We start from the raw sequence: 27,478 nt of genomic DNA on the forward strand, positions 1-27,478 counted from the left end.
CCCTCAGCTTCTCTATACCCATCTTCTCTATAGCCAACATATAGTAGGGGTATTTAAAAAGAGTCGTCATAGCATCCTCTTTTTTTATCTTCAAAATATGGCAACCCTACTTATTGTTAATATTATAACAATAGAATCCTCCTTTCCCTGATCCACAATAATATTCTATTGCTGCTATTATTATTATTATTATTATTATTATTATTATTATTAGATTTTAGCTGCCACACTGAACAGGTCTGGGAGCCTTTTTCTGGCCTTCTAGAATTGTGTTGCTCATTAATTTATTGATTAAAGTTTGCATGTGGCTAAAAACAGTATTTCTGAAATGAGAAGCCTACTTGGTTTAGGATGCTGTGTGTGTGTGTGTGTGTGTGTGTGTGTGTGTGTGTGTGTGAAGGGTTGTAGCCATCATTAGACATACACAGAGTGGATCTGTTGACTAACTAAGCTCCATTAATTTCAATGGGTCTTATTCAAGAGCAGCAGACTGACATGTTTTGTTCAGGGCCACTACACTGTGCCCAAGGGCTGTATGTAACTAAGTCTTATTCTTAGTCCTACTCTTATTCTGATCCAGTGGACCTAATTTAGTCATGGTCATTTTTTTAAATGTTAGTCCACTCACAGTCTACTGTGAGTAGAACTAACATTGGATACAACCCCCAGGATCACAGCCCTACTTGAGAGCCCTGTTGAACTCAAATGTTTGTTTCTTTGTCTAACCCAACATACCTAGGTTCAGGGCCCTGTGGACATTGAGCATGTAGAGGTCTTAGTAGACCACAAGCTTAACATGAATCAACAGTGTGACGTAGATGCAAAATAGCCAATGTTGTTCTACACTGCATCAATAGAAGTCTAGTGTCCCAATAAAGGGAACTCATAGTCCCACTCTATTCTGCCTTGGTCTATCCTCACCTGGAATGCCGTGTCCAGTTCTGGGTGCCACAATTTAAGAAGGATATTGACAAGCTGAAACAATGTGCAGAGGAGGGTGACCAAGATGACTCGAACCAATGGCTTCAAGTTACAAGAAAGGAGATTCTGATTAAATATTAGGAAGAACTTTCAGATGGTAAGAGCTGTTTGACAGTGGAACGGACTCACTGAGAAGGTGGTGGACTCTCCTTCCTGTATGCTTTGAGATCCCTGCATTGCAGGGGGTGAACTAGGTGACCCTTGAGGTCTCTTCCAACTCTACAATTCTATGATTATGGGATGTCTCCACTGCTGGTGCTTCTCAGAGTAGAACCATTGAAAATAATGAACATAAAAAGTGTCTGCTGGAACAGGCCATTGGCTCATCTAGCCCAGCCTCCTGTTTTCATGGTAGCCACCCAGATAAGGTAGTTGTGTGTCCATTAATTTCAATAGTCCTACTCTAAGTAGGGCCAACATTGCATACAGCCAACAGATTGTGGGGGCTGCATCCTTAGGATCCCCGATGCCCCTCTTCTTCAGTGCCTGGGGCGCCTACCAATCGCCCCGATGGAGGAGACAAGTGCTCATGGAATAAAGTCCTTCATGTAGCACATAGTTAAACTATGGAACTTGCTCCTGCAGGAGGCAGCAATGGTTGCAGATTAGCTTCAAAAGAGGATCAGACAAATTAATGGAGGAGAATAAGGCGATTGGCAGTGGCCATACTCTGCCTACTGGGTTGGAGGCAGTAATGCTTCTGAATGCTTGCTGGAAACCACAAGAGGGGAGGGGGCTCTTGTGCTCAGGTCCCCTTTGTGCGCTTACTGGTTGGCCACTGTGAGAATAGGATGCCAGACAATCTGGGCTACTGGCCTTATTTCACAGCATGCTTTTTATCCATGGCAGATAAGAGTAGGAGTTAAATTCTAAAATGCAAGTCTATCTCATACTCTGTTGGGAGCAGCAACTACTGCACTGATTTCCTGCTTCGGGGGTTTTCCCTTGGGGGAATCCGGTTGGCCATCGTGGGAACAGGATGCTGGGCCCCTTTTGGCCTGATCCAGTAGCCAGGCTGTCCATATGGAAATTCCTGGCCGGGCCACCGTGCGCCCTGCGCTTTAAGAGGCCGCCCAGAGGATGCCAGAGGGCGCTGATGGGTCCTCCTGGGGGGTGGGAGGAGGAGGAGAAAAGGCGTTGTGTGCACTCGAGGATCTGCCTCGTCCGCTTGATATTTATTTATTTCCATCCTCCCTAGAGCTGGGCAGGTGGGCGGAAAGCTGAGCATCCAAGCAGGGAGCGGCTGAGACGGATGCCCCGGCAGCCTCGCTAGCTCGGCCTCCTCTCTCCGCGGTCCCATTTTTTTGTGGGTGCTTGGGCATGGATTTCAACATGAAGAAGCTAGCCTCCGACGCGGGCGTTTTCTTCACCAGGGCTGTTCAGGTAAGATAGAGGAGGAGAGAAATAAAAAGCAGTCCCAGGGCATTGTTACCAGGAACTTAATTGCGCGCGGGGGGTGGGGTTCCCTCCGTCTGTTGCACTGAGGAAAAGATGTTTACTTGCTTATGTCTCCCCCCACTCCGCTTCCAGCGTTAAGGGGTTTAATAGAACAGATGCTACTTCAGTTTCTGACCTTGCGCTTAAAACTGTGTTTGCATATAAAATACATCACCCCATATAGATACAGATATATTTTTCCAACTGCTGTTTTTAATGAGCAGATTTTCCCAGCTTGTCTCCTACATATAACTGCATTGGCCAAGGCACTTAAAAACTGTCATTTGAAAAATCGTATCTATATATCCAGCCACGGTTTCCTGCAGATGGATCAGATCGGCTTCCTTTTAATATAATTTTTGTAGTTTTTCTTCTATAAGTAAATTGGTTTTGCAGCCTGGTTCCTGCCTTTGTGGATGGGCTTTGATCCATAATCTCTGCAAACAATTTTTTACCTCTATCTCCTAGAATCTCTGGTACTGGGGGCTTATTTAACTAATGGGTGTTTTGTGGGTAGATGAGAGTTAAGTTCCCTGGTAGAGGGTTGAGTCTGGCAGTATTCTCCCCTCCACAAAACCCCCCCACACACACCTTGATTTATCTAGCTGCAGTCCCCTGATAATAGCAAGTGTGACATTTTATACAGTGCCTGGATTGTACGCTGTTCCTGCAAAGAGACAGATGGTTAGAAGTGAGGTTGGCCCATCCGATGACTTATTCAGCAGTGGAGAGGGCTTGATTCTAAAGCTGGCTAGAAACCTCCTGAGTGGTCTTCTCATCTCCATAGTTGACCCACTATCTTTGCGGTATAAATGTGAAAAGGTTTTTCAGTAAGGGAACCTACCATGCAGCAGACTGTATTGCAGCTTTGAGGGTAAATCAACTCTACAATAGATCGGTGGTAGAGCAGCTGCTTGGTATGCAGAAGGCCCCAGGTTCAATCCCCAAAGGCATCTCTAGGCAGCGCTGGGAAATAAACTCACTGCCTGAAACCCAGGAAAGCTGCTGCAAGTCAGACGATACTGAGCTAGGTAGGCCAGGGGTTTGACTGTCTTCCTAAGAAGGGCCATAACTCAGTGACAGAGCAACTGCTTTGTGTGTAGAAGGTCCCAGATTCAATCCTCAGCAGCATCTCTAGCTAAGGTTGGGAGAATGGACAGTATTGAATAGGATGGACCAATGGTCTGGCTCTGTATCAGGCAGCTTCCTATGTAAACATGGGCCCTCTAGCATGTATCTGGGATTGCCTTCTTACTCAGGAGTAAAGCACAAGCCTGCTAAGGACAGGGCCTGAGCCTTTCCTTCTGGGATTGCAGCCTTGCTTGAGTGTAAGCCCCATCGAACTTGACATTTGCTTTGTCTAAATAAACTTGCCCAAGATCAGGGAGGCCTGTAATTTGTGCCTTATTCGGGTTCAAAAGGCAGGTGTGTCTGTTCTATCAAAAAGCGTGATGCGTACTTCATGGCCTCTTCGGCTGGAACCCTTTGAAGATACGCACTTAATTCGCCTATCCTAAACATGTAATGTGATGAAACCAAACTGTTGTAACTCTACTTGCCCGTCTCCATTTCTTGAGAGGTCCCTCCTCTTCCTCGCCTCTGAAATGTAGATGTGTAACCTCCATAAGGCAGCTGCTGGTCTGGTTTTATAGTCCAGTATGCACATGGAGCTACATGTACTATGCGCATACCATATGTTTAAACTGCAGGACTTCCCCCAAACAATCCTGCAAGTTGTAGTTTACTAAGGGTGCTGGGGATTGTAGCTCTATGTGGGCAGGGGGGGGCAAACTATCATGGGAAAGCCATGTGCTTTAAATGTACAGGGTGTATGCAGCGTTAGGCCTCGTCTGCACTTGTAATTTGCAGCAGTATCATACCACTTTAAACAGTGATTACTCCCCCACCTAGTTGTCCAAGGAACTGTAGTTTACCTCCACAGAGCTGCACTTCCCAGCATCCCTAGCAAACTACAATTCCCAGGATTCTTGGGGGGAGGAAATGTGCTTTAAATGTATGGTATGTACGCAGCCATAAATAGATTACTGCAGGGTTTGCGCTCCTTATTTCACTTTCTTGGCTGAGATCTCTCTGTAGGGACTATTTGAAATCCCTGCAGTGGGGAGAGTTGCTGTTGTACTTGGTTGCTGCTTGGTGGCTTCCCATTGGGACATCTGGTTGCCCCCAGCAGTCGGGCTCTTTCTATGTTCATGGAATCCTGTTGGATACCACTGATACTGATATTGAACAGTAGCTGCTAGCACCGCACCCTGGGTCCTGCCTTATGGTCTTCCAGGGTTTTAGGGTTGGGTCCTCCAGAGCCTATTGCTGAATCCTTTGGCCCTTAAAATCATGTGAGCAGATAAATTTGATGCCTTGAAGTATGGAAACTAGTGGAAGAACCTCCAACTGGGTTGAAAAGCACGTAAGAAGCTTGTCTTACACAGAGTCAAGCCATTGGTCCCATCCAGCTCTGCATTGTCTACGCCATGGGTAGGCAAACTAAGGCCCGGGAGCCAGAGCCGGCCCAAGTGCCTTCTAAATCTGACAGTCCAGGAACCAGCATGTTTTTACATGAGTAGAATGTGTCCTTTTATTTAAAATGCCTCTCTGGATTATTTGTGGGGCATAGGAATTAATTCATTCCCCCCATAAAAAAATATAGTTTGGCCCCCCACAAGGTCTTAGGGACAGTGGACTGGCCCCCTGCTGAAAAAGTTTGCTGACCCCTGGTCTATGCTGATGGGCAGCAGTTCTTCAGGGTTTCAGGCAGCCCCACCTGGACATGCCATTGGGGATTGAACCTGGGACGTTCTGCATGCAAAGCAGATGCTCTACTGCTGAACCACCCCAGATCTACAGTACCTGCAGTTCTCACTTAAACGACGAGGAAATGCAGTGTCTCACAATGAGCCCCAGTTTTGAAGCCTTGCAGCTGCCTTCTAAATCAATCTCTTCTCAGGAGGGAGGCTTTTCATGGACAAGGTACTGAGTTCATGGTGTTGGGCCATCTTGGATAATGGCACATATGTGATTAGAAGGTTAGCCGGTTGACAGGCTCTGTTTGAGTTGGCAAGTCAGTGGTGTCAAGGTTGAAAGAATGTCCTGTTTCATTTTGTTTTGAAAGTGCAGGCTGGAGCTGTACCGTGATCTAATCTAATCTTGCCACGTTTGCTTCTGTTGTGTACTAGAGATGAAAAGGCTTCTGAGACTTGGCACATTTGTCAGCTGGATTTATTCACCTGGATGTTTTCTGGTTCCCTTCTTCAGTAAATCGTTGTCTATATTTTGTGGGTTTTGGAGATGCCAAATCAACCCTCTTGTTAGTCTGAGCAGGTAGAGTTGTTGTCCCAAATCCATAAAAATGAAGTCCAGGTTGGGTGTGGTAGGTGCATCAGGTGTCTTGTGCAAGAACGGGGAACCTCTGGCCTCCCAGATGTTGCCAGCTCCCTAACATTGTTCCTGATCCTTGACCATTTACAGAAATGGTCAAGCTCAGTGGTGGAGCTTTGCATGCAGAAGGTCCTGAGTTTTACCTCTGTTTTTATCACCAGGTAGGGTTGGGAACATTGGTGGCGCTGTAGTCTAAACCACAGAGCCTAGAGCTTGCTGACTGGAAGGTTGGCGGTTTGAATCCCCGCGACGGGTTGAGCTCCCGTTGCTCAGTCCCTGCTCCTGCCAACCTAGCAGTTCAAAAGCATGTCAAGTGCAAGTAGATAATTAGGTACTGCTCCAGCAGGAAGGTAAACGGCGTTTCCGTGCGCTGCTCTGGTTTGCCAGAAGCAGCTTAGTCATGCTGGCCACATGACCTGGAAGCTGTCTGCGGACAAACACCAGCTCCTCAGCCTATAGAGCGAAATGAGCACGCAACCCCAGAGTTGTCCGCAATTGGACCTAATGGTCGGGGGTACCTTTACCTTTACCTTTAGGGTTGGGAACATCCCTTGTGCAAAAAACCCTGGAGAGCTACTGCCAGTCAGTGTAGGCATTACTTAGCTGGATGGACCAGTTGTCTGACTTGGTAAAAGACAGCATCCAATTCAGCCCTTCTGTTTGTAATCATGAAGACTAGAATCTTACATTATTTTTAAGGCAAAGGTTGTAGCTCAGAAGCAGAGCATTTGCTTTGCACGCAGCTGGTCCCAGGTTCAATCCCTGACGTCTCCAGATAGGGTCAGGAATGTTCCTTGGATAGCTGTTGCTGGTCAGTGTGGACAATGTTGAGCTAGATGGACCAATGGTCTGACTCACCCCAGGGTGGAGAGGAGGGGGCAGTAGGGCTTGTTTCGTCTATGCTTAGTCTTCCCCTGCAGAATTGTTATGAGGATAAGGGGTTGGGGGACCATGTACTCCACCATGAGCTCTTTGCAGAAAGGATGGAATAAAAACATACCGTATTGGCCTGAATATAAGCCCCACTTTCCCCCCAAATTCCAACCATGAAAAGTGTGGCTTATATTCACAACCTTACAGTATGCAGCCAGGAGCATGGGGGCGAACAGCGCCAGGAGCAGGCAAAGCAGTGTCTGCCCCATGTGTAGTCCCCCGTCCTCTCTCGCAAGGCTGGGAAGGGAGAGAGCGAGGAAGGGGAAAGGCCGCTGGCAACGCAGTGCGGCGCCAATCCACCCCCACCCTCAGTATGCAGCCAGGAGCAGCGAGGAATGGAACAGCTTATATTCGGATATTTATTTATTTCCCCCCTCCAATTTTAAAGGTGTGGCTTATATTCGGGTGCGGCTTATATTCGAGCCAATACGGTAATACATGGCTGCCTGTTGCTTAAGGTTTCTCTGTGCAGGTGCTCATGGCTGAGGGTCTGCCTTTGCAGCAGTTCATATAAAGAGAAGAAGAGGCTGGTATAAATATGTTTTAAGTGTTTTAACTTTAAACATCTAAATTGTATATGATTCAGCACACACATGCACACCCCAGCACCATTTCAATGTCACCAAATGAAAATTGGCAGTGTTACCAGGAAATTTAAAACAGCTTTGCAAATCTATTAATGGGTATTGGTCATTTTTGACCCTCAAACAGCAGCAGCAAAACCAAACTTTCCTTTTGTGAAGCTTCCAAGCTTGCCAACATGCCAGTGTGGTGCAGTGGTTAGAGGGTCAGAGTAAAACCTGGGAGACTCTGGTTCAAATCCCCCACTCGGCCATGAAGCTCACTGGCTGGACCTGAGCTAGTCACTGCATCAGACCTAACCTGTTTCACTAGCCCCAGATAGCATGGCCAGCAGTTGGGGATGATGGGAGGTGAGCAACAACTGGAGGGCCAAAGATCTGAACTGCTACATTGGTTGCACCCCCACTTCAGTAGTCTCTGACATATGCAGACCATAGAATAGTAGAACCACAGAATTGTAGAGCTGGAAGGGCCTCCGAGAGTGATCTAAAGGTAAAGGTACCCCTGACCGTTAGGTCCAGTCGCAGACGACTCTGGGGTCGCGTGCTCATCTCGCTCTATAGGCCAGGGGAGCTGGCGTTTGTCAGCAGACAGCTTCCGGGTCATGTGGCCAGCATGACTAAGCTGCTTCTGACAAACCAGAGCAGCGCACAGAAATGCCGTTTACCTTCCCGCCAGAGTGGTACTTATTTATCTACTTGCACGTTGACGTGCTTTCGAACTGCTAGGTTGCCAGGAGCTGGGACCGAGCAACGGAAGCTCACCCTGTTGCCAGGATTCGAACTGCTGACCTTCTGAATTGCAAACCCTAGGCTCTGTGGTTTAGACCACAGCACCACCCACATCCCTGAGAGTGATCTAAAAAGGTAAAGGTAAAGGAACCCCTGACCGTTAGGTCCAGTCACGGACGACTCTGGGGTTACGCGCTCATCTCGCTTTATAGGCCGAGAGAGCTGGCGTTTGTCCGCAGACAGCTTTCGGGTCACGTGGCCAGCATGACTAAGCTGCTTCTGGCGAACCAGAGCAGCGCATGGAAACGCCGCTTACCTTCCCGCCAGTAGACCTATTTATCTACTTGCACTTTGACGTGCTTTCGAACTGCTAGGTGGGCAGGAGAGAGTGATCTAGTCCTGTTTAAAATAAACAAGTGTTGTGTAGCGCACCAGTCTGAGCTGTTTGTTTGTGGGATGACTAGCTTTTTAGCAAGTTGTTATTGCTGTTGTTTTTTTAATAGAAAGGACAAGCACCGTCTCTTGCTTCAGAGTCTGAGCAGAGGATGGTTTGTCTCATAGTTATGAAAAGGAGCAGATGGAGTCTGACTTTCCAGCAGTGTAAAAGGAGGGAGGAGAGTGAAACTCCTGGTGTGCAAGAAATTGTGTTTTAAACCTTCCATCTCAGAGATGCAGAAGGTTCTTCTGCTGATACATTTTCATTTGGCCTACACAGAAGCTCTGCCGTCCTTCGAGGCTGGACTTTTGTGGTGATGTTTTATTTTCTGGGCACTTAAAAAGCTCAGTGTTTTGTACCTGGTGGAAAATGTGCTATTTAGTAGGGCTAGCAACATCTTGTCTTTAGGAACATTAGTGGGTTGGGTCCACCCTGTACTGTTTCGTCTAAACTGACAGGCAACAGACCTTCTCCACCCTGCTTTTCAACCTGGAACCTCCTGCATCCAAAGCAGATGCTTTGTCACTGAGCTACAGCCATTTCCCTGAAAAGCAAGATGCTAGTTCCCATAGTTTTGAATAAAGAATTAATTGAAAACAGGAATCTAGCTCAGTATCATCTAGGCTGGATCTAGACACATCAGAGAAGTGTTTCGGTTAGGGAAAACAGGTAGAGAAAAATGGGACTCCACATCGCAACCTGGTGGCACAATGTTATATCGCATGTACAACACATATAAAGGGTAAAGGGATCCCTGACCATTAGGTCCAGTCGTGACCGACTCTGGGGTTGCGGCGCTCATCTCGCTTTATTGGCCAAGGGAGCCGGCGTACAGCTTCCGGGTCATGTGGCCAGCATGACTAAGCTGCTTCTGGCAAACCAGAGCAGCGCACAGAAACGCCGTTTACCTTCCTGCTGGAGCAGTACCTAATTATCTACTTGCACTTTGACGTGCTTTCGAACTGCTAGGTTAGCAGGAGCAGGGACTGAGCAACGGGAGCTCACCCCATCATGGGGATTCGAATCGCCGACCTTCTGATCGGCAAAGCCTAGGCTCTGTGGTTTAACCCACAACAACACCCGCGTCCCCATATTCTGTATACTGTACTGTAAATAGCTTTTTCTTTACCAGTCTAACTGAGCCCCTACCCTGACAGGCAGGGGCTCTCCAGGGTTTCAGGCAGGAGACAATCCCAGCCCTTCCCTGAAGATCCCATCTGGGATTGAACCTGGGACCTTCTGCATGCCAAGCAGGTGCTCTACCGCTAAGTTACAACCCTCTCTCATTTAAAATAATGGGCATGGAGAACTTGGCTCCATTCCTGTGGGTCTGCTCTTACTTGGATATAACCCTTGGAATTATCTGCCATGTCCACACCCATATATTTAAAGCACACCTCAAATAATCCTAGAGACTGTAATTTGTTAAAGGTGCTGGAAATGTAGTGCTTTGTGGAGTACAGTTCCCAGGATTCTCTGGGGGAAAGCCATATACTTTGAAGGCATGGTGTAGATTTGACCATGGGGGGTCATGGTACTTGGAATTTACATTGCACTCATAGGTGGAGCATCTGCTTGATGCAATAAACCTCAGGCTTGGCCTGCCTATGAACTGGAATGAGGTGGTGGAGCCCTGAAGCGGTAGATCGCAAGTGAGGGAAATTATTATTATTTATTTATTTATTTATTTATTTATTCCCCGCCCAGCTGGCTGGGCCTCCCAAGCCACTCTGGGCGGCTCCCAACCGAATATTAAAAACACAATACAGCATTAAACATTAAAAACTTCCCTAAACAGGGCTGCCTTCAGATGTCTTTTAAAAGTAAGATAGTTGCTTATTTCCTTGACATCTGCTGGGAGGGCATTCCACAGGGCGGGTGCCACTACCGAGAAGGCCCTCTGCCTGGTTCTCTGTAATCTCACTTCTCGCAGTGAGGGAACCCCCAGAAGACCCTCGGCGTTGGACCTCAGTGTTTGGGCTGAACAGTGGGGGTGGAGACGCTCCTTCACATATACTGGGCTGATGCCATTTAGGGCATTAAAGGTCAGCACCAACACTTTGAATTGTGCTCGGAAACGTATTGAGCTCGGAAACGTATTGTGCTCGGAAACGTATTCAGATCTCTCAGGACCAGTGTTATATGGTCTCGGTGGCCACTCCCAGTCACCACTGTTGAATACGCCCCAGTATTGAGGTGGTGGTGGTGGGACCCCCTGCAAGATGAGACAAATATATCAGTGATGGAGGCCTGAACACAGCAGGAAGGAGGCTGAAATAGCTTTCTCCTTGCAGGGAGTCTTTGCACGCAAAGGAGCTTTAAAAACGTGTCACTGGGAAATCTTCCTAGGCAATTTCAGGTAATTATCATCAGGAATATTTTAGATTATATTGGATGTTTCCCTGTGTGTTCCCGTCTCCACTGCTCCCCCCCCCCCGAGAATAATTTGATTTACTATGTTGTTTTACTTGTGTTTAGTAAACAAAGCGAAAGGCTTTGACACTGCCAAGCTTGCCTGAATGTGGCCATTAGCGATCAGCATCCATTCATTGTTGCTGATGAACTTGGAGGATTTCCACAGAAAAATGAAGGTGCTGAAATATTTCCCACCCAACATCACTGCCTGCTGCTATGAGAAGGTGGACTCACGGACAGAAGGGGGAACGGAAGAAGTCTTACAAAAGCTCCCCCCCCCCCACAAAAATGGAGCAGATACCAAGCATTGGAGTTTCCAGTTTTATACAGTGGTATAAGAGGGACGCGGGTGGCGCTGCGGGTTAAACCACAGAGCCTAGGACTTGCCGATCAGAAGGTTGGCGGTTCAAATCCCCGCGACGCGGTGAGCTCCCGTTGCTTGGTCCCTGCTCCTGCCAACCTAGCAGTTTGAAAGCACGTCAAAGTGCAAGTAAATAAATAGGTACCGCTCTGGCGGGAAGGTAAACGGCGTTTCCGTGCGCTGCTCTGGTTCGCCAGAAGCGGCTTAGTCATGCTGACCACATGACTCGGAAGCTGTACATCGGCTTCCTCGGCCAATAAAGCGAAATGAGCGCCGCAACCCCAGAGTCAGCCACGACTGGACCTAATGGTCAGGGGTCCCTTTACCTTTACCTTTATAAGAACATAGGATGCTGCCTTCTACTGGTTCAGTGCTGAACTGGATGGACTGATGTTCTGTCTCTGAATAATGCAGCTTCCTATTTAATCTAGCCGTTATTCAGAATAATGAGGACTAGTATTTTAGCAAAGGCTCCTCCTCCTGAAACCCTCTCAGACTGTTTAGACAGAACATTGGTCCATCTAGCATACACTGCCTGAAACACAGGCTGGCTGTGTCTCTCCAGAGACCAATGGTCCATCTAGGTCAGTATTGACTGCACCATATATCTTCAAGTTTGAAAGAGGATTAGAAAAATTCATGGAGGAAAGGGCTATCAACGGCTACGAGTGATGACCGCCATGCTCTGCTTCCATGGTTGGAGGCAGTAAATGTTTCTGAATACCAGTTGCTGGAAGCCCCAGGAGGGAAGATGGCTCTTGTGCTTGGGTCCTGCTTCCCATCATGGGCATCTGGGTGGCCACTGCGAGAACAGGATGCTGGACTAGATGGACCATTGGTCTGATCCAGCAGTGCTCTTCTTATGTTCTTATATTCTCAGACCCAGGTCCCACTTTTAATCCTTTTAATCCAAAACATGCATTTATTAGTCTTTTCCTATATATTTGCATGGTGGTGGTGCTCCTGTTGTGACATGGATCAGGCCACAACTCAGTAGTGGGTCCAAACCTACCAATTGAAGACCAATGGGCAAAGGTTTCAGGCAGGGGGTGTTCCCAGTCCTACGTGGAGCTGCCTTCAGGGATTGAACCTGGGATCTTCTATGTGTAGATGCTCTGCTGAGCTGCATGGTCCTTCCCCACTCTGCCTCCTTCAAAGCAAGTTCAGGGTGAGACTCAACTTGGTTGGCCCTGCATAGTGACAAGGCCAGCTTCCTATGAAGGCTAAAGTGCAGGCTGATCTGAATTCCCATTTTGTCAATGGCACTTAGTCTTTTCAGTGGGAGCTCTGTGGCGGTCCAACTCACACCCTCTGGGAGAATGGCCCAGCTACCTCTCCTTCTGGTTTTGGATGGGCTTGGAAGGCATTTGACACTTGCTTCATATTTTTATGTTCTTTATACATTTTTCTGTGTTTCTATGGTTTTCATGTTTGAATTGACTTACAATTGCTTCCGATTGTTAATTTTTGGTGGGTTTTGTTAGCTGCTTTGCCAAAGGAGTTTTACCTTGAAGATGTGATATAAATACCTGGCATTATCATGGTTATTTAATTAGACATAGAACAGCAACATGTTCCCAGTAAATGTGCATAATTCCTCAAATCGTTGTTGCCTAATTCTAGTTTTCTCGGCTGTGGGAGAAGGGCAGGGTCACTGGATGGCTGAGATGTGTTTAAGCTGCCTTTCTGTCTTCCTAGATTCCAGCAGTCATTTCCCACCCACATCAAGACTAGAAACTTTATTTTTATTTTTATTTTTAAAATGAAAGCATTCTACACTCCTGTACCATTGCTACCTAGGTCAGCTGCTCTGATTATTGCTATTGTAATGGAAATGAGAATGAGGTCTTTAAAGCTCTCTAAGTATTCCTCCTTATTCTACTTGAAACAGTTTCTCAGTTCTCATACAAATGACTTCAGAAAGGAAAAGGAAAGAAGAGTCTTCTTGGTGGCGGGGGCGGCGGGGGAGGATACCCTGTTTCGGATCTGTAAGGGTTTCTGAAGACTTTTAAAAACAAAAAATTAAAAAATATAAGGCGTAGGTTGGAGTCAGCACCAGATATCAGAAGGGAGAGAGGCGTGTTTATAAATAGCAATTCATATCATTGCACCCACTTCATATTGTTTTGCAGATGAAACGTTCCACACTGCTAACTAGGAGGCTTTTTTTTTTCTTAAAAAAGGGGGAATCACAAATATCATACGGGCATTGTGGAACCTTGCCTTTAAGGTTTTTGTGAGAGCTCAGGCACCTGACAGTAAGAATTAAGACCCCTTGAAATGCACCTGGCAATTTCAGAATCACTTGTATAATCTCTCTGCTACCAAAAGGAATAAGAAATTCAAACACTGCAACAATACAGTGATCCCACCACTTATGCCGGGGGTTACGTTTTTGCGTATATGTGAAATCGTGTAAAGTGGGGAGGGCACTGTTGCTTAGAGTGTGATGCTGATAATGCCAGGGTTGCAGGTTTGATCCCCGCACGGGACAGCTGCATTTTCCTGCATTGCAGGGGATTGGAGTGGAGATGGTCCTTAGTGTCCCTTCCAACTCTTGTGATTCTATGATTCACTATGATTTCTTTTAAAAAGAAAGAGAAGTCTCCCTTCTCCACCTGTTAGGGAACTTCCTCTCCTTTTCTTCAAAGTAGTTTTCACTCCCAAACAGCAGCGTAAAGGTGGCTTCCCATTGCATTAAGGGGATGCTGGTTAGAAGCTGGTTTTTGCGTGCTCTTTGCTCAATTGCAATCAAATGGTCCAGTCCAGAACACCAGTTTTATGTGGCACCAGAGAATCCCTCTTCCAGCACCGATCGATCTTAACAAAATTAATGTTCTCACTGTAATTGCATTGGCCAAATGGAATCAACCAGTGGGAGACCTTTGCTGTAGCTCAAATGAGCTGGCCGTATTGCATCTGTCTGGGGAGCCAAGAAGTCAGGCTGTGCTCATAGGAGTGAGTCCATGTCTTGGTCGTGATGCAGCAAAAAGTTCTGAAACGGGCTTGCGTACAACTGGGCTTCTCGGAGGTCATCCTGTTCTCAGAATGGCCAAGCAGATGCCCATCCAAATGGGGCAGGAACTGAGCCTAACACCACTATCCAGTTGTTTTCCCCACTCTCTAGTATCCAGAGGTAGCCTGACCCTGCGCACGGATGTTATATTCCCACAAAAGACCACATGGATCGGAGCAGTGGCTCATCTTGTCCAGCACATTGTTCTCACAGCGGCCAACCAGATGCCCCAATGAGAAGCCCACAAGCTAAGGGCAGCAGTAGCACTCTCCTCACTTGTGATTCCCAGCAAACTCGTATTCAGAGGCTTAATGGCTCTGAAAGTGGAGGTAGAACATCAGAAGCTGCCTTAAACAGAGCCAGACCAAAGGTCCATTGAACTCAGTATTGTCTTCACTGACCGGCAGTAGCTCTCCAAGGTTTCTGATGGGCCTCCTACCTGGAGATGGGGTTTAAAAATCAGCCTCTTTTCCCTGGGGAACTCTGGGAACTGTAGCTCTGTGAGGGATATAAAGGTAAAGGGACCCCTGACCATTAGGTCCAGTCGTGGCCGACTCTGGGGTTGCGCGCTCATCTCGCTTTACTGGCCAAGGGAGCCGGCGTACAGCTTCTGGGTCATGTGGCCAGCATGGCTAAGCTGCTTCTGGAGAACCAGAGCAGCGCACGGAGCAGTACCTATTTATCTACTTGCACTTTGAAGTGCTTTTGAACTCCTAGGTTGGCAGGAGCTGGGACCGAACAATGGGAGCTCACCCTGTTGCGGGGATTCGAACCGCTGACCTTCTGATCAGCAAGTCCTAGGCTCTGGTTTAACCCACAGCGCCACCCTTGTGAGGGATATAGGGATCTGCAAAAAACACTTAGCACACCCCTTCAGCTATGGTTTGCAGGGTGCTTTGGGGGAAAGCCAAGGCTGTTGGTAGGATACTGCTTTAATAATAATAATACTGTATATTACTACTTTAATAATACTGTATATTATTACTGTTATTTTGAATTATTTTATTTTGTTATGTACAACGATACAAAGAGTGAGAGATACAGAAATGAACAATGGCTTTCCTGTTTGATATCATATGGCCTGCAACTTAAGAAAGAAAATTATGCAGAGAAATGGTTATTGCAGAGAGATAAAAACAATGCCATGAGTAATAAGATAATGATCCCACAGAAGCACAGCAGAGCAGTCAGTGCTAAGTCCTGGACAACATAGAATTACAGAAAAATAAAGTTGGAAAGGACCCTGGGGGTCATCTCGTCCAACTCACTGCAATGCAGAAATTGAATCCAGATAAAATCATACTTGAATGAATTACTGTACCACCATTTAGCTGCATAGTCTATAGGTCTGGCTTTACCGCTGGAAACTCGTAAAGAATGAGCGAGTTTTTCTGACATTGCAGTAAATAAGGTACTAAGGTCAAAAAACCAAGTTAGTCCTCCATCCCTGGGCATTGCTTTGTCAAAGAGTTTAATTTACCCGCTCTACTTTGAAATCCTGAATAGCAAATCCTAAGTAATTTATGGTGCTAGAGGAAAATTTGGCAAGGGGAGAAAGCTGCTAATGGTAGGCGATTTTTAAAATGAAAACACAGAGAGACAATGAGAACAGAGTGCCTTCTAGTGGTAGGAGGGAAAACAATGCAGGAGACAAACCCCCAAAGGAACGTGACACAAAAAAGCAAGGCTGCCTGGATCCATGCTTTGGCTCTGGAGCTGCAAAATCAATTCCATGCCCTCACCTCGGACATGGATTCTCAGCAGGAGGAGCAAGAACAGCGGCTGCAGACCTCAGACCACACCAGAATGGCAGTGGAAGGTACAGTGTGCATAACGATTCCTCACACGATTCCCCAGAGAAGAAAGAGATGTCTGGTGGTGGCAAGTGACTCCCTACGGAGGGGGACAGTGGCATCAGTGTGTGGAGGAATGACTCATGGTTTCACTTGTCTCTACACAAATGCACAGAGCATGGGAAGCAAGCAAGAAGAACTTGAACTCAAATACAGGATGTCAGATATGACCCAGCAGGCATTACTGAAACCTGGCAGGATGAAACTCATGACTTGAATGTAGAAACTGAGTGGTACAACTTGCTCAAAAGAAATACAGTGGTACCTCAGGTTAAGTACTTAATTCGTTCCGGAGGTCCGTTCTTAACCTGAAACTGTACTTAACCCAACGCACCACCATAGCTAATGGGGCCTCCTGCTGCCGCCACGCTGCCGGAACACAATTTCTGTTCTCATCCTGAAGCAAAGTTCTTAACCCGAGGTACTATTTCTGGGTTAGCGAAGTCTGTAACCTGAAGCGTATGTAACCTGAAGCATATGTAACCCGAGGTACCACTGTAGTTCAGACAGGAAGGGAGGAGGAGGAGCATTTTATGTAAAGGATGTGTACACTTGTGAAGAGATCCATGACCTGGAGTATGGAAGGCAGACTGAATGTGGGTGCAGGAGAGGGAAACAACAGATGATGGCTTCCTAGAGCAGATTACGAAACATTCACAAAGGAGAAATATAGTAGTCATGGGAGACTTCAACTGTCCTGATGTCAGCTGGGACTCAAACTGCCAAGAATGTAAGGACCAACCAATTCCCTCATTGTCCCGCTGACAGTTTCATTTCATAGAAGGTCAAAGAAGCAACAAGGGGGTCATCTGTATTGGACCTGGTCCTCACCAACAAAGTGGAAGTACTAGGAAGTTTGGGAGGAAGTGATCATGTCTTTCATTATGCACTGGCAACGGAAAACTGAGTGTAATCGGACATGAACTCTGGACTTGAAGTAGGCTGATTACCAGAAGCTTAAGGAACTACTGGGTATAGTCCCATGGTCAGAAATATTCAAAGAGAAGGGAATCAATGATGGGTGGGAGTTGTTGTTGTTCCACGTCTTTATAAATGACTTGGATGAAATTGAGGGGATGTTCATCAAATTTGCAGATGACACCACACTGGGAGGGGTAGTTATTGTCACAGAAGACAGAATCAGGATTCAGGATGACCTTAACAGATTGGAAAACTGGGAACAAACTGAGGACTCCGCTAGGCTGGCAAAGAAAAAGTGATTTATATGTGTTGTGTGTGCAATATAACATTGTGCCACCAGATGGTGACATGGAGTCCCATTTTTCTCTACCTGTTTTCCCTGTTTAAATTTACACCTCTTAAACCTGAAATGCTTCTTTGATGTGTCTAGATCCAGGCTAACAAAATGAATTTCAATAGGGACCACCTGCACCAGTATAAGATGCAGGATGCCTGGATCGCCAGTAGTACAGGTGAAAGAGATGAAGGGGTCTTAGTAGACCACAAGCTTCCCATGAGTCAACAGTGTGATGTTTTAGCAAAAAAAGCTAATGCCATTCTAGGCTGCATCAAGAAATCAAAGGAAGTCATAGTACTGCTCTATTCCACCTTGGTTAGACCACACTTGGAAAGACCATAGTCCATCATACAAACCTGCTTGGGTTCTGAGATCTTCAAGGGAGGCCCTGCTCTTGGACCCAGTACCCTCCCAGGCACACATGGTGGGCACATAGGAGAAGGCTCCTTCCCTAGAGAACCTAAACAGGCTCCTTCCTTGCTGTCCTTCTGTTAGCAGGTGAAGACCTTTTTGTTCCAACAGGCTTTCGGGAATTAACTGGCTTTTTGGAAAGGGCCAGTGCTGTTATGTATTTATTGTAATTATCTGTATATTTTAATAGAGCTGAGAGAGATAGATCTTATTCTAATTAGTGTTTAATTGCTTTTTAATGATTGTTTCCTATGTTTTAGCTTTTCCTATTTTATCTGTAAGCTGCCTTGAGTACCTTTCCGGCAGGGAAAGGTGGGATGTAATAACAATAGTCATATCACCACCCTGGAAACAAACTGGAATGGATTCAAAACCAGACATATAATCTAAATTTCAATCAAGCTTTCTGCAGACAAATCAGGATGCATGTTGAATAAATAGGTTGCTGGAGGGAACCCCCAGTCTGCAAAAAAGGGGTTTAACTTTGAGGTTAACAGTAAGTCTTTGTGCCAGAGGCGATGGACCACTCTCCATTGTTGCTCCCCTTCTGTTGGCCAGGGAGTGAAACAATGCACACATTTCGTGTTGAGCGGCAGATTCTCCTCCCCACCTCCAGGCTGAGGAAACTCTACTCCAACATGAAATATTGATTTTCCTGGGCTGCAGCTTGCCTCCCCTCGCCAATGTGGGCGAGAGGCTCCCTGCAAAAACACCAGCCTACATTATTCATTGCCGGCATAAATGCGACCCTGCCTTCCTGGGACTGAAAACAAGGCCAGTTACTTTTACTCCTCTTGGCCCAAAGTCTGAAAGAGGAAGATGGGGTGGGGGGGAGGCTTAGTCGCTGCCAACTTTGCACTTACTCCTATGTGTTGGATCCCAAGAAGGAATGTGTGTCTTAGGGCAGGAAATTAAGGTCATAGAATCATAAGATTGGAAGGGACCCAAAAGGTCATTTAGTACAACTTCCTGCAATGTAGAACTCACAGCTAAAGAATCCCAGATGGCCACCCATTAAAATCCTCCAAGGAAGGAGAGTCCACCACCTCCCGAGGGAGACCATTCCACTGTTGAACAGCTCTTACTGTCAGAAAGTTCTTCCTGATCTTTAGTCAGAATCTCCTTTCTTGTAACTTGAATCCCTTGCTTTGAGTCCTACCCTCCAGAGCAGGAGAAAACAAACTTGTTCCCTCTTCCATGTGACAGCCCTTGAGATATTTTAAGATGGCTATCATATCTCCTCTTAAGTCTCCTCTTTTCCAGGCTAAACAGACCCAGCTCCTTCAACCGTTTCTCATAAGGTTTGGTTTCTAGACCCTTGATCATATTGGTCGCCCTCCGCTACACACATTCCAGCTTGTCAATATCCTTAAAATGAGGTCACACAACTGGACAAAATTATCCAGGCATGGTCTGACCAAGGAAGAAAAGGAAATAATAGCTTCCCTTGATCTGGACACCAAACATCTATTGAATATGCAGAGAATGGCATTAGAATTTTTTGCTATTTTTCATTCAAAAGCCCCTGCCTACTCATGATATAGGGATGCGGGTGGTGCTGTGGGTTAAACCACAGAGCCTAGGACTTGCTGACTGGAAGGTCGGTTGTTCGAATCCCCATGACGGGGTGAGCTCCTGTTGCTCGGTCCCTGCTCTTGCCCACCTAGCAGTTCGAAAGCACGTCAAAGTGCTAGATAAATATGTACCGCTCCAGCGGGAAGGTAAACGGCGTTTCCGTGCGCTGCTCTGGTTCTCCAGAAGCAGCTTAATCATGCTGGCTACATGACCCAGAAGCTGTATGCCGGCTCCCTTGGCCAATAAAGCGAGATGAGCGCCACAACCCCAGAGTCGGTCACGACTGGACCTGATGGTCAGGGATCCCTTTACCTTTACCTATGATACGGAGTGGAAAATTTTCCAGTTCAAAATCTTCTGTAAACCACCCATTGCTGCTCCCACCCCCGGATGCTATACAGTCGGTGTACTGCAGCTAACTCAGTTCTACTCAGAGAAAACCCATTGAAATTAATGGATCTAAGTGAGTCATGCTCTTCAATTTCAGTGGGTCTGCCTTGGGGTGTTTTGGTTCCATTTTGCTTATTACACTTCCCTGAATTTGAGCTGAAAGTGCTGAAATATACTTTCTCCTCCCCCAGCACCCCCCGAGAAAAAAATACCCACTTTTGTTTGGGAGGCTTTTCCTGCATTGTTTGCTTTTCCCCTCTAGTCAACTTTACAATGCAATGCTTGAGTTGTTGTTGCTGCTGCAGTTGAGAGGGCTTTGTAGCACTTGCTGAAAATACTGTCTCTCCATAAGCAAATCCTAGCTTGGAATGTGCTGAGCCAGTCTGTACCCATTTACTATTTTAAAAAATGGTTTGGGCGTCGATATGTCATTCTGAAAAGCAGGCATGGGGAACCTGGTGCCCCACAGATGTTGCTAGAATCTCATGATAGGTTTAGGGAAAGACCCATTGCCTGAAACCCTGAAGAACAGTTGCCAATCATTGTGTACAATATTGAGCTAAATGGATAAGTGTTCCAATTCAGTGGAAAGCAGCTTCCATTGTCCCTGTCTCCATTTACCGTATTTCCCATTATTCCTATAAAAAGGAACATACTGCTTTGCTACCCAAATCTATCAGGCTACAGACAATTAGCATATGTAGCCTGAAGACTGTGGCTGAGTCATAATTTGAGTCAGACCTGCTTCTGCTAGGATTTGTACAACTGCTGGAAACGTGGCCAGTTTTGCAGCAAGAGCCACACACAAAAAAATATACTGGTAAAGTCTGTATGTTGACAGAGTTTTAAAATAAAACTGGGAAGACCCATAGTTCAATGACAGAGCATCTGCTTTGCATGCAGAAGGTCCCAAGTTTGATACCCAGCAGCATCTCCAGGTGGGACTGGGAAGACAGGTCCCCTGCCTGAAACCCTAGAGGGCTGCTGCCAGCCAGTGTAGACAGTACTGAGCTAGATGGACCAATGGTCTGACTGGATAAGGCAGCTTCTTATGCTCTTGTTTAAAACCAGTCATTTTTTCAGAACACTGAGGACTGGAATCTTACTTAACTTTTTAAGGGCTACAGCTCAGTGGCAGAGCACATGTTTTGCATGCAGAAGGTCCAAGGTTCATCTCCAGGTAGGGCTGACAATGGAAAACCTGAAGCACAGCTGCTGGTCAGTGTAGGCAATACTGAACTAGATGGACCAGTAGCCTGGTTTGATATAAGGCAGCTTCCTGTGTTCCTGAAATATGGAAGGCAAGGTAGGAACAGTTGCTGCTGTCTAAGTACCGGTAATACCCTGAGACCTCCCACCATTTACGATCTGTGGCTTTTCAAAAGCCTTCTGTGGTTCCATTCTAACGAGGCATCATGAAGCTGAGCGATGAGCTCTGCTGGAGCTCTCAAGAAAGAACTGGCAATGTGCCCTATAATATTTTTGCCTCTCCATCCTCTCAGCAAAGCAACTAGCAGGCTGTATTCTTGTGCAAATGTTTGGCACGTAGGTTGCAGCCTAGAATTTCTGTTGCACCCATCATGCAGAATTCTGAGTTGCGGTTCTAGGCTGCACCACTTCCTAGAAGGGTGGACTTTAGAATCATAGAATCAAAGAGTTGGAACAGACCTTGGGGGTCATCTAGTCCAACCCCCTGCAATGCAGGAATATGCAGCTGTCCCATACGGGGATGGCGTTTTCAGCACCACACTAACCAACTGAGCTATCCAGGCTTTTTTTTAAAGGAAAAGAAGCAGCATTCTGTGACACACAATGTTCAATGCTCTTAAAGGCACGCTAACCCCTACACCAGGGGGCCGGACTATATTTTTTGGGGGGAGGGGAATGAACAAATGAACAAATTCCTATGCCGCACAAATAACCCAGAGATGCATTTTAAATAAAAGCACACATTCTACTCATGTAAAAACACCAGGCAGGCCCCACAAATAACTCAGTAGATGCATTTTAAATAAAAGGACACATTCTACTCATGTAAAAACATGCTGTTTCCCAGACCGTCCGTGGGCCGGATTGAGAAGGCAATTGGGCTGGATCCGGCCCCCGGGCCTTAGTTTGCCTACCCATGCCCTACACCATACTAGCTCTGATACATTAATCCCGTCCCACCCCCAATACCATTTTGGGCGAATTAAAATCTTTCAATTTTTGTCTCCCTCACCCCCCACTGCAGTTCACAGAGGAGAAGTTTGGCCAGGCCGAGAAGACAGAGTTGGATGCCCACTTTGAAAACCTCCTGGCCCGAGCAGACTGCACCAAGAACTGGACAGAGAAAATATTACGTCAAACTGAAGTCCTCTTGCAGCCAAACCCTAGTAAGAACCTCTTTAGGTTTTGGAGGAATTGATCCATTGGGTGTCATGGGTGGGGGCCCCCTCGGCTCTGTCAGGATCTGGCATGGTTTGGCAGCCCCAGATGTAAGAAGAGGAGGAAGAAGGAGCACACGATGTGGGGCCTGGAAAACTGGCATCTAGGGATGGAGAGAGGAGGTCCTCTCCTTGTAATCCTTGTTGTCAAAGAGGAGGAAGCAGATCTGCCACCTCTCTCCACCACCCTGTGCAGAGCTCCTTTCATATTTGCCGCTAGCCCCAAATATTGTTTTGTTTTGCTTAAAGCATTTCTTAACCACACCTCATTAAAGAGATTGCAAGGCAGCAGGCAAAAGCACACACGCACACACAAAAATGAATCTGTGCAGCATGTAAAAGCCATTTCAAGTAACACAGAACCATAATGGACGACCGCAAGCCCAAGATTTAAAAACATGAAAAGCTTAAGTACTGTATTGTGGTTTTGTTTTTCATTTCGTAAAGTAAAAACAGCAAGAAATCATCCAAATTGGCTAAACAAATAGGAGGGTCTCCAACCCACTTCCAAGAAGCTTGTAAAGTCTACAAGCCAGCCTTTCGGGGGTGGGGGGCATTCTAAAGTGGGACACTGTCATAGAGGCACTTTTCATTGTACAGTCATACCTCGTGTTGCATCCGCTTTATGTTGTGTCTTTTCAAGTTACATCACGCAGGAACCTGGAAGTACCGGAATGGGTTACTTCTGGGTTTCACCACTTGTGCATGTGCAGAAGATCACGTTTTGCACATGCGCAGAAGCACCAAATCATGCCGTGCGCCTGCGCAGATGCAGCACTTTGAGTTGCAGGAATTTCACGTTACAGACGGGCCTTTGGAACAGATCCCAGTCTGTAACACAAGGTACCACTGTACAATTAAAGAATTAATCTAAAAACGTTGGCCATCCCTGCTGAAGTGCCTGCGTCACTGGCTCTGCAGGCTTGACTTCTCCCCAGAGATACAAGATATTTTCCCAAAATGCTTTTAAGACCTAACACAATCTCTTTTTCCCTACCCACCAGGTGCCAGAGTTGAAGAGTTCCTTTATGAGAAGTTGGACCGAAAGGTGCCCTCTCGGGTCACCAACGGGGAGCTCCTGGCTCAGTATATGATTGAGGCAGCCAATGACTTTGGCCCTAATTCCCCTTATGGTGAGTTTTGTGGACGTAGCACATAGCTTTTTGGAGAAGATAAGGGTTGGTGAGTCTCTCATCAAGCCTTACCGCCATTGTATCTTCAGGGATGTGCAGAGGACTTGTGTGTGGAGGTTGGTGGTTGCTGTGAAAAAAATGGTTGGCTAAACAAGCCATACTAGGTCTTTGGACTGCCACTACTTCCTGCCCATAAAGCAGATGAGGCAAAGCTATTGTTGGTAGCCTCTAACTCTCCAGCAGGCCCTAGCCAAAATGGCCAGAAGTCAGGCACAATGGGAGTGGCAGACTCTCCAAATGTGAGTGGCCTTTTCCTGGTCATACTGCGACAGAGAAGGCAAGTTTGGGGTCCCCTACAACCGTTTTGCTCATCTGAAGAGTTCTGTTTCCACAAAAATCAATAAACGTTCTTTTGCCGCAGCCAGAACCTCCTGAAATTTGTACTCTCGGACAATCAGGCACGAATTTGCCTGTTCTCTCTGCTCTGGTGCTCCTCAATTTGATTATGTTGGGTTCTTGCAAAATCCATTACGGCCCCAAGGCTCAAGTTAATGATCTTGGTCTCCTGTAATTGCATGGTGATCACACCCACACCCAAACACCGGAGACTCCACGCAACTCCCTTTAGCCCATCCAAATGAAAATGGCTGCAGTCTGGGAGTGGTGCAATATTGCTAGGGGATGTGACCTCATTCTTTGGCCTGTAATCACTGCTCCCCCTTCACATTATTGCAACTCAGCCAAAAACAGTCTAACTGAAATAACTATGCAGTCTCCTCCTGACTAACCCTTGCCTTAGTTTCCTGCCTTCCTGTTACTCTCCCCACCCTGGCTAAAGCAGGGGGGTGACTCCCTACCTGACTCCTGCCCTTTTCTTTTTTAAGAAATATATTATTGATGTAAATCAAATGAATCAATACAATAAAAACAAACAGAAGTGCAAAAAAGCAGTGCACTATATTTGGGAGCGACAAAACATTAAGTTGGTTAAGTACTTAAGACCATCAGGAAAGCCAAATTTCACGTTGTACTGGAGAGATGGAATCCTGGGCATCCTCATTTCTTGTTTATAAGATATAATCCCATCAAACAGCATAGGATTTTTTTCAGGATCCTCCAAGCCTTTATGCACATAATTTATGAGTTTGCCCCCCCCCCAGCAAGTATTAAACTCTGCATTTTTTAAAATTCCAAACTAAAAGTCACAAGTCCTGCAAAGTTTTTCCATATGGGGACCATTTTGCTTCCAGCAACTGCCAGTTTCCATGTAAAGAATTCCTGAGAGTTGAAACCTTTCCGTTTATCAACCCATAGATTTAGTAAACAAAGCTGCGGTGAAGTTGGAATGGGATGTTTGAGTATTTTGGCCATTTCTTGGCAAGCCATTGTCCAGAAATGGAATACTTGTGGGCAGCCTCACCATAAATGGAGAAAGGTTCCTTTCCCCCCACAATCCCTCCAACAGCTATGAGGAGATTGTGACATAGAGCAATTTGCGCTGGTATGTAGCGCCACCCGCATAGGATTTTTATGGAATACTCTCACGTGAGCTTAGGCAGACCTGTATGGTTTGGGTTATTACAGCACGGGTGGCGCTGTGGGTTAAACCACACAGCCTAGGACTTTCCGATCAGAAGGTCGGAGGTTCGAATCCCTGCGATGGGGTGAGCTCCCATTCCTCGGTCCCTACTCCTGCCAACCTAGCAGTTCAAAAGCACATGAAGTGCAAGTAGATAAATAGGTACTGCTCTGGTGGGAAGGTAAACGGCATTTCCGTGCGCTGCTCTGGTTGGCCAGAAGCGGCTTAGTCATGCTGGCCACATGACCCAGAAGCTGTACACTGGCTCCCTCAGCCAATAAAGCGAGATGAGCGCTGCAACTCCAGAGTCGGCCACGACTGGACCTAATGGTCAGGGGTCCCTTAACCTTTATACCATTTAGAATATTTTATTTGCATGTTGCAGGCCTTTCTTCCATATAAGTTTAAAGCTGGTATAAATATCTACTAATTCTGCACATGTACCCAACACCAAACCTTTTTTTGCCCTTTTGCCCTTGAGCCAATAAAAGTGCCCTGAACCACCATTGTCACCTCTCACCTGCGGAGAGGTGGAGGTGGCCTGACACAGGTGAAGACGTTGCCCAGGTCAGCTGCCTGAAGTCCCTTTGCTGTGTCTTCTCTCTCACAGGGAAGACCCTCATCAAAGTTGGTGAAACAGAGCGGCGTTTGGGTGGAGCAGAGAGGGACTTCATCCACTCTGCCTCCATCAACTTCCTCAGCCCTCTGCGCAATTTCCTGGAGGGAGACTGGAGAACTATTTCGGTAAGTGGTGGGGGCTCAGAGCACCTGTTTTCATGGAGAGGGTCCCAGGCCTGGCACCCTGGAGAGCCACTGCCAATCAGGGTGGACAATACTGAGCTAGGTGGACCAATGGTCTTGTTCAGTATAAGGCAGTCCAGTCTCCTGTGTTCCTGTTTAATTCAGTTCGCTCTTCAGAACTCTGAGGGCTAGAATCTTTATGCTTAGGCAAAGGGCTGTAGCTTCTGACTTACGGGAAGGGCTGCCTAAATCCTGGAAAGCCTCTGCGAATCAGCGAAGGCAATATTAAGCTAGGTTCTCAGTAGAAGACAGCTTCCTATGAGAAGGCCAGTTTTGTGGCAGTGAGAGAGAGGAGTTGACTTCTGAGACATTTTCAAAGAGATGAGAGGGGGTTAATTAATGTCTAGGAGGAATTAAATAAATGCTACGATATTTTCCAACCAAGAAATAAGTAGTGTTAGACCAGCATCTGCGCCACGGGTGGTAGTGAGTCCACCGGTGGAAATCAGTGGACCTAACTTAGTCATGTTCATTCATTTCATTGGCTCTACTCTGGGTAAAACTTGGCCAAATACCACCTCAGTCGGTTCAAAGCACATGCATGCCCACCCCCCCCAAAAAAAAGAATCCTGGGAATTGTAGTTTACTAGGAATTGTAGCTCTCTGGGGGGAAGCTGTTTTAATTCCTGCTTGGTTTTATAGCTTTTAATTGGTTTTCTTTTTTCTTTCATCTTTGCAAACCACTTAGAGACTATTGCAGTTGGGTCACTTTAGAAGAGGATTAGACGCGTTAATGGGAGGCAGATAAGGCTGTCAATGGCTACTTGTCACAAAGACTTTTATGCTCTGCCTCCAGGACCAGAGGCAGTAACACTTTAACACAGCAGTTTCTGGAAACCACAGGAGGGGAGAGAGCTCTTGAGGGCTTCCTATGGGGCACCTGGTCAACCACTGTGAGAACAGAAGGCTGACTAGATGGCTCCTCTTTAGCCTGATCCTGCAGCCAGGCTCTTTGAATGTTCTTATGTAGCTATGCAGTAAGAAAGCCTTTTTCCTTTTGCAATCTTGACTCTTCTCCCCACCCTTCCCTTCTTCCTTCCCAGAAGGAGAGACGGATCCTGCAAAACCGCCGTCTAGACCTGGATGCGTGCAAAGCAAGGCTGAAGAAAGCAAAGGCTGCAGAGGCCAAAGCAGCGGTAATGCTCCTCTCCTCTCCTCCCCACTTACTTCCTTGTTGACAATCCTCTTGTGTGTTTTATCCCCCCTCTTTCCCACTCACGTAGTCTTTTTACTCATGCCTGCATGTGACAGATTCCAACATGTGCTCTGCTACTCCACCCCCCTCTGGTGGGCTTGAATCTCTTCTGAACTGCATGCAATGCATCATCTAGGGAGGGGAGGAAGGGTTAGGATGTCTGAACTCTCCTCTCTCCTTCCCTGACCCCCCACCTACCTGCAAGCCAGAGTGAGTAATAGAAAAGTTTTCAGCGGGTTGACACAGAAGGTGCCTGTTGAATCTCCAGTGGCAGAGAGTTCCACAGGACTGGGTCAATGATAGTAAAGGCTCAGTTTCCCATTGTTGTCAGAAGAGCCTCACCAACTAAAGTGGTCCCTGAGGCACCCTGGAAATAAGTGGTTCAGGGCTCTTTGTACATTAATACAAGGACCTTGAACATGGCTCGTTAGTGAGAGGGCAGCCACTTTTTAACTCAACCAATTACCCCTGCCCTATCTAATGTGTCTGCATTTGGGATTCTGCATCTAAAGTCCTACGCGCCTGGGTGGTCCTTCAGATAGCCCAGTCCTCTAAAGTGGGAGGTGATAGGA

The 27,478-nt window shown here is 46.6% G+C and overlaps 1 protein-coding gene across 4 annotated transcripts in view; it reads left to right on the plus strand.

Annotated features, from left to right (window-relative positions):
* The first annotated feature begins 2,075 nt into the window (after positions 1-2,075).
* Positions 2,076-27,478, plus strand: part of SH3GLB2 (SH3 domain containing GRB2 like, endophilin B2) — a 48,264-nt gene continuing 22,861 nt past the window's right edge. For 2 of the 4 annotated variants that reach the window (XM_081847175.1, XM_081847176.1), the window contains exons 1-5: positions 2,076-2,364; positions 22,006-22,147; positions 23,203-23,331; positions 25,521-25,654; positions 26,755-26,847. In XM_081847175.1, the coding sequence (XP_081703301.1) occupies positions 2,302-2,364; positions 22,006-22,147; positions 23,203-23,331; positions 25,521-25,654; positions 26,755-26,847 (561 nt within the window). In that variant the 5' untranslated portion in view covers positions 2,076-2,301. The remainder of the gene's footprint in view (positions 2,365-22,005; positions 22,148-23,202; positions 23,332-25,520; positions 25,655-26,754; positions 26,848-27,478) is intronic. The other 2 variants (XM_081847173.1, XM_081847174.1) reach the window with 2 other exon arrangements.

The sequence above is a fragment of the Podarcis erhardii genome (assembly GCF_964252035.2).
Source record: "Podarcis erhardii genome assembly, chromosome: Z".
NCBI lineage: Eukaryota > Metazoa > Chordata > Lepidosauria > Squamata > Lacertidae > Podarcis > Podarcis erhardii.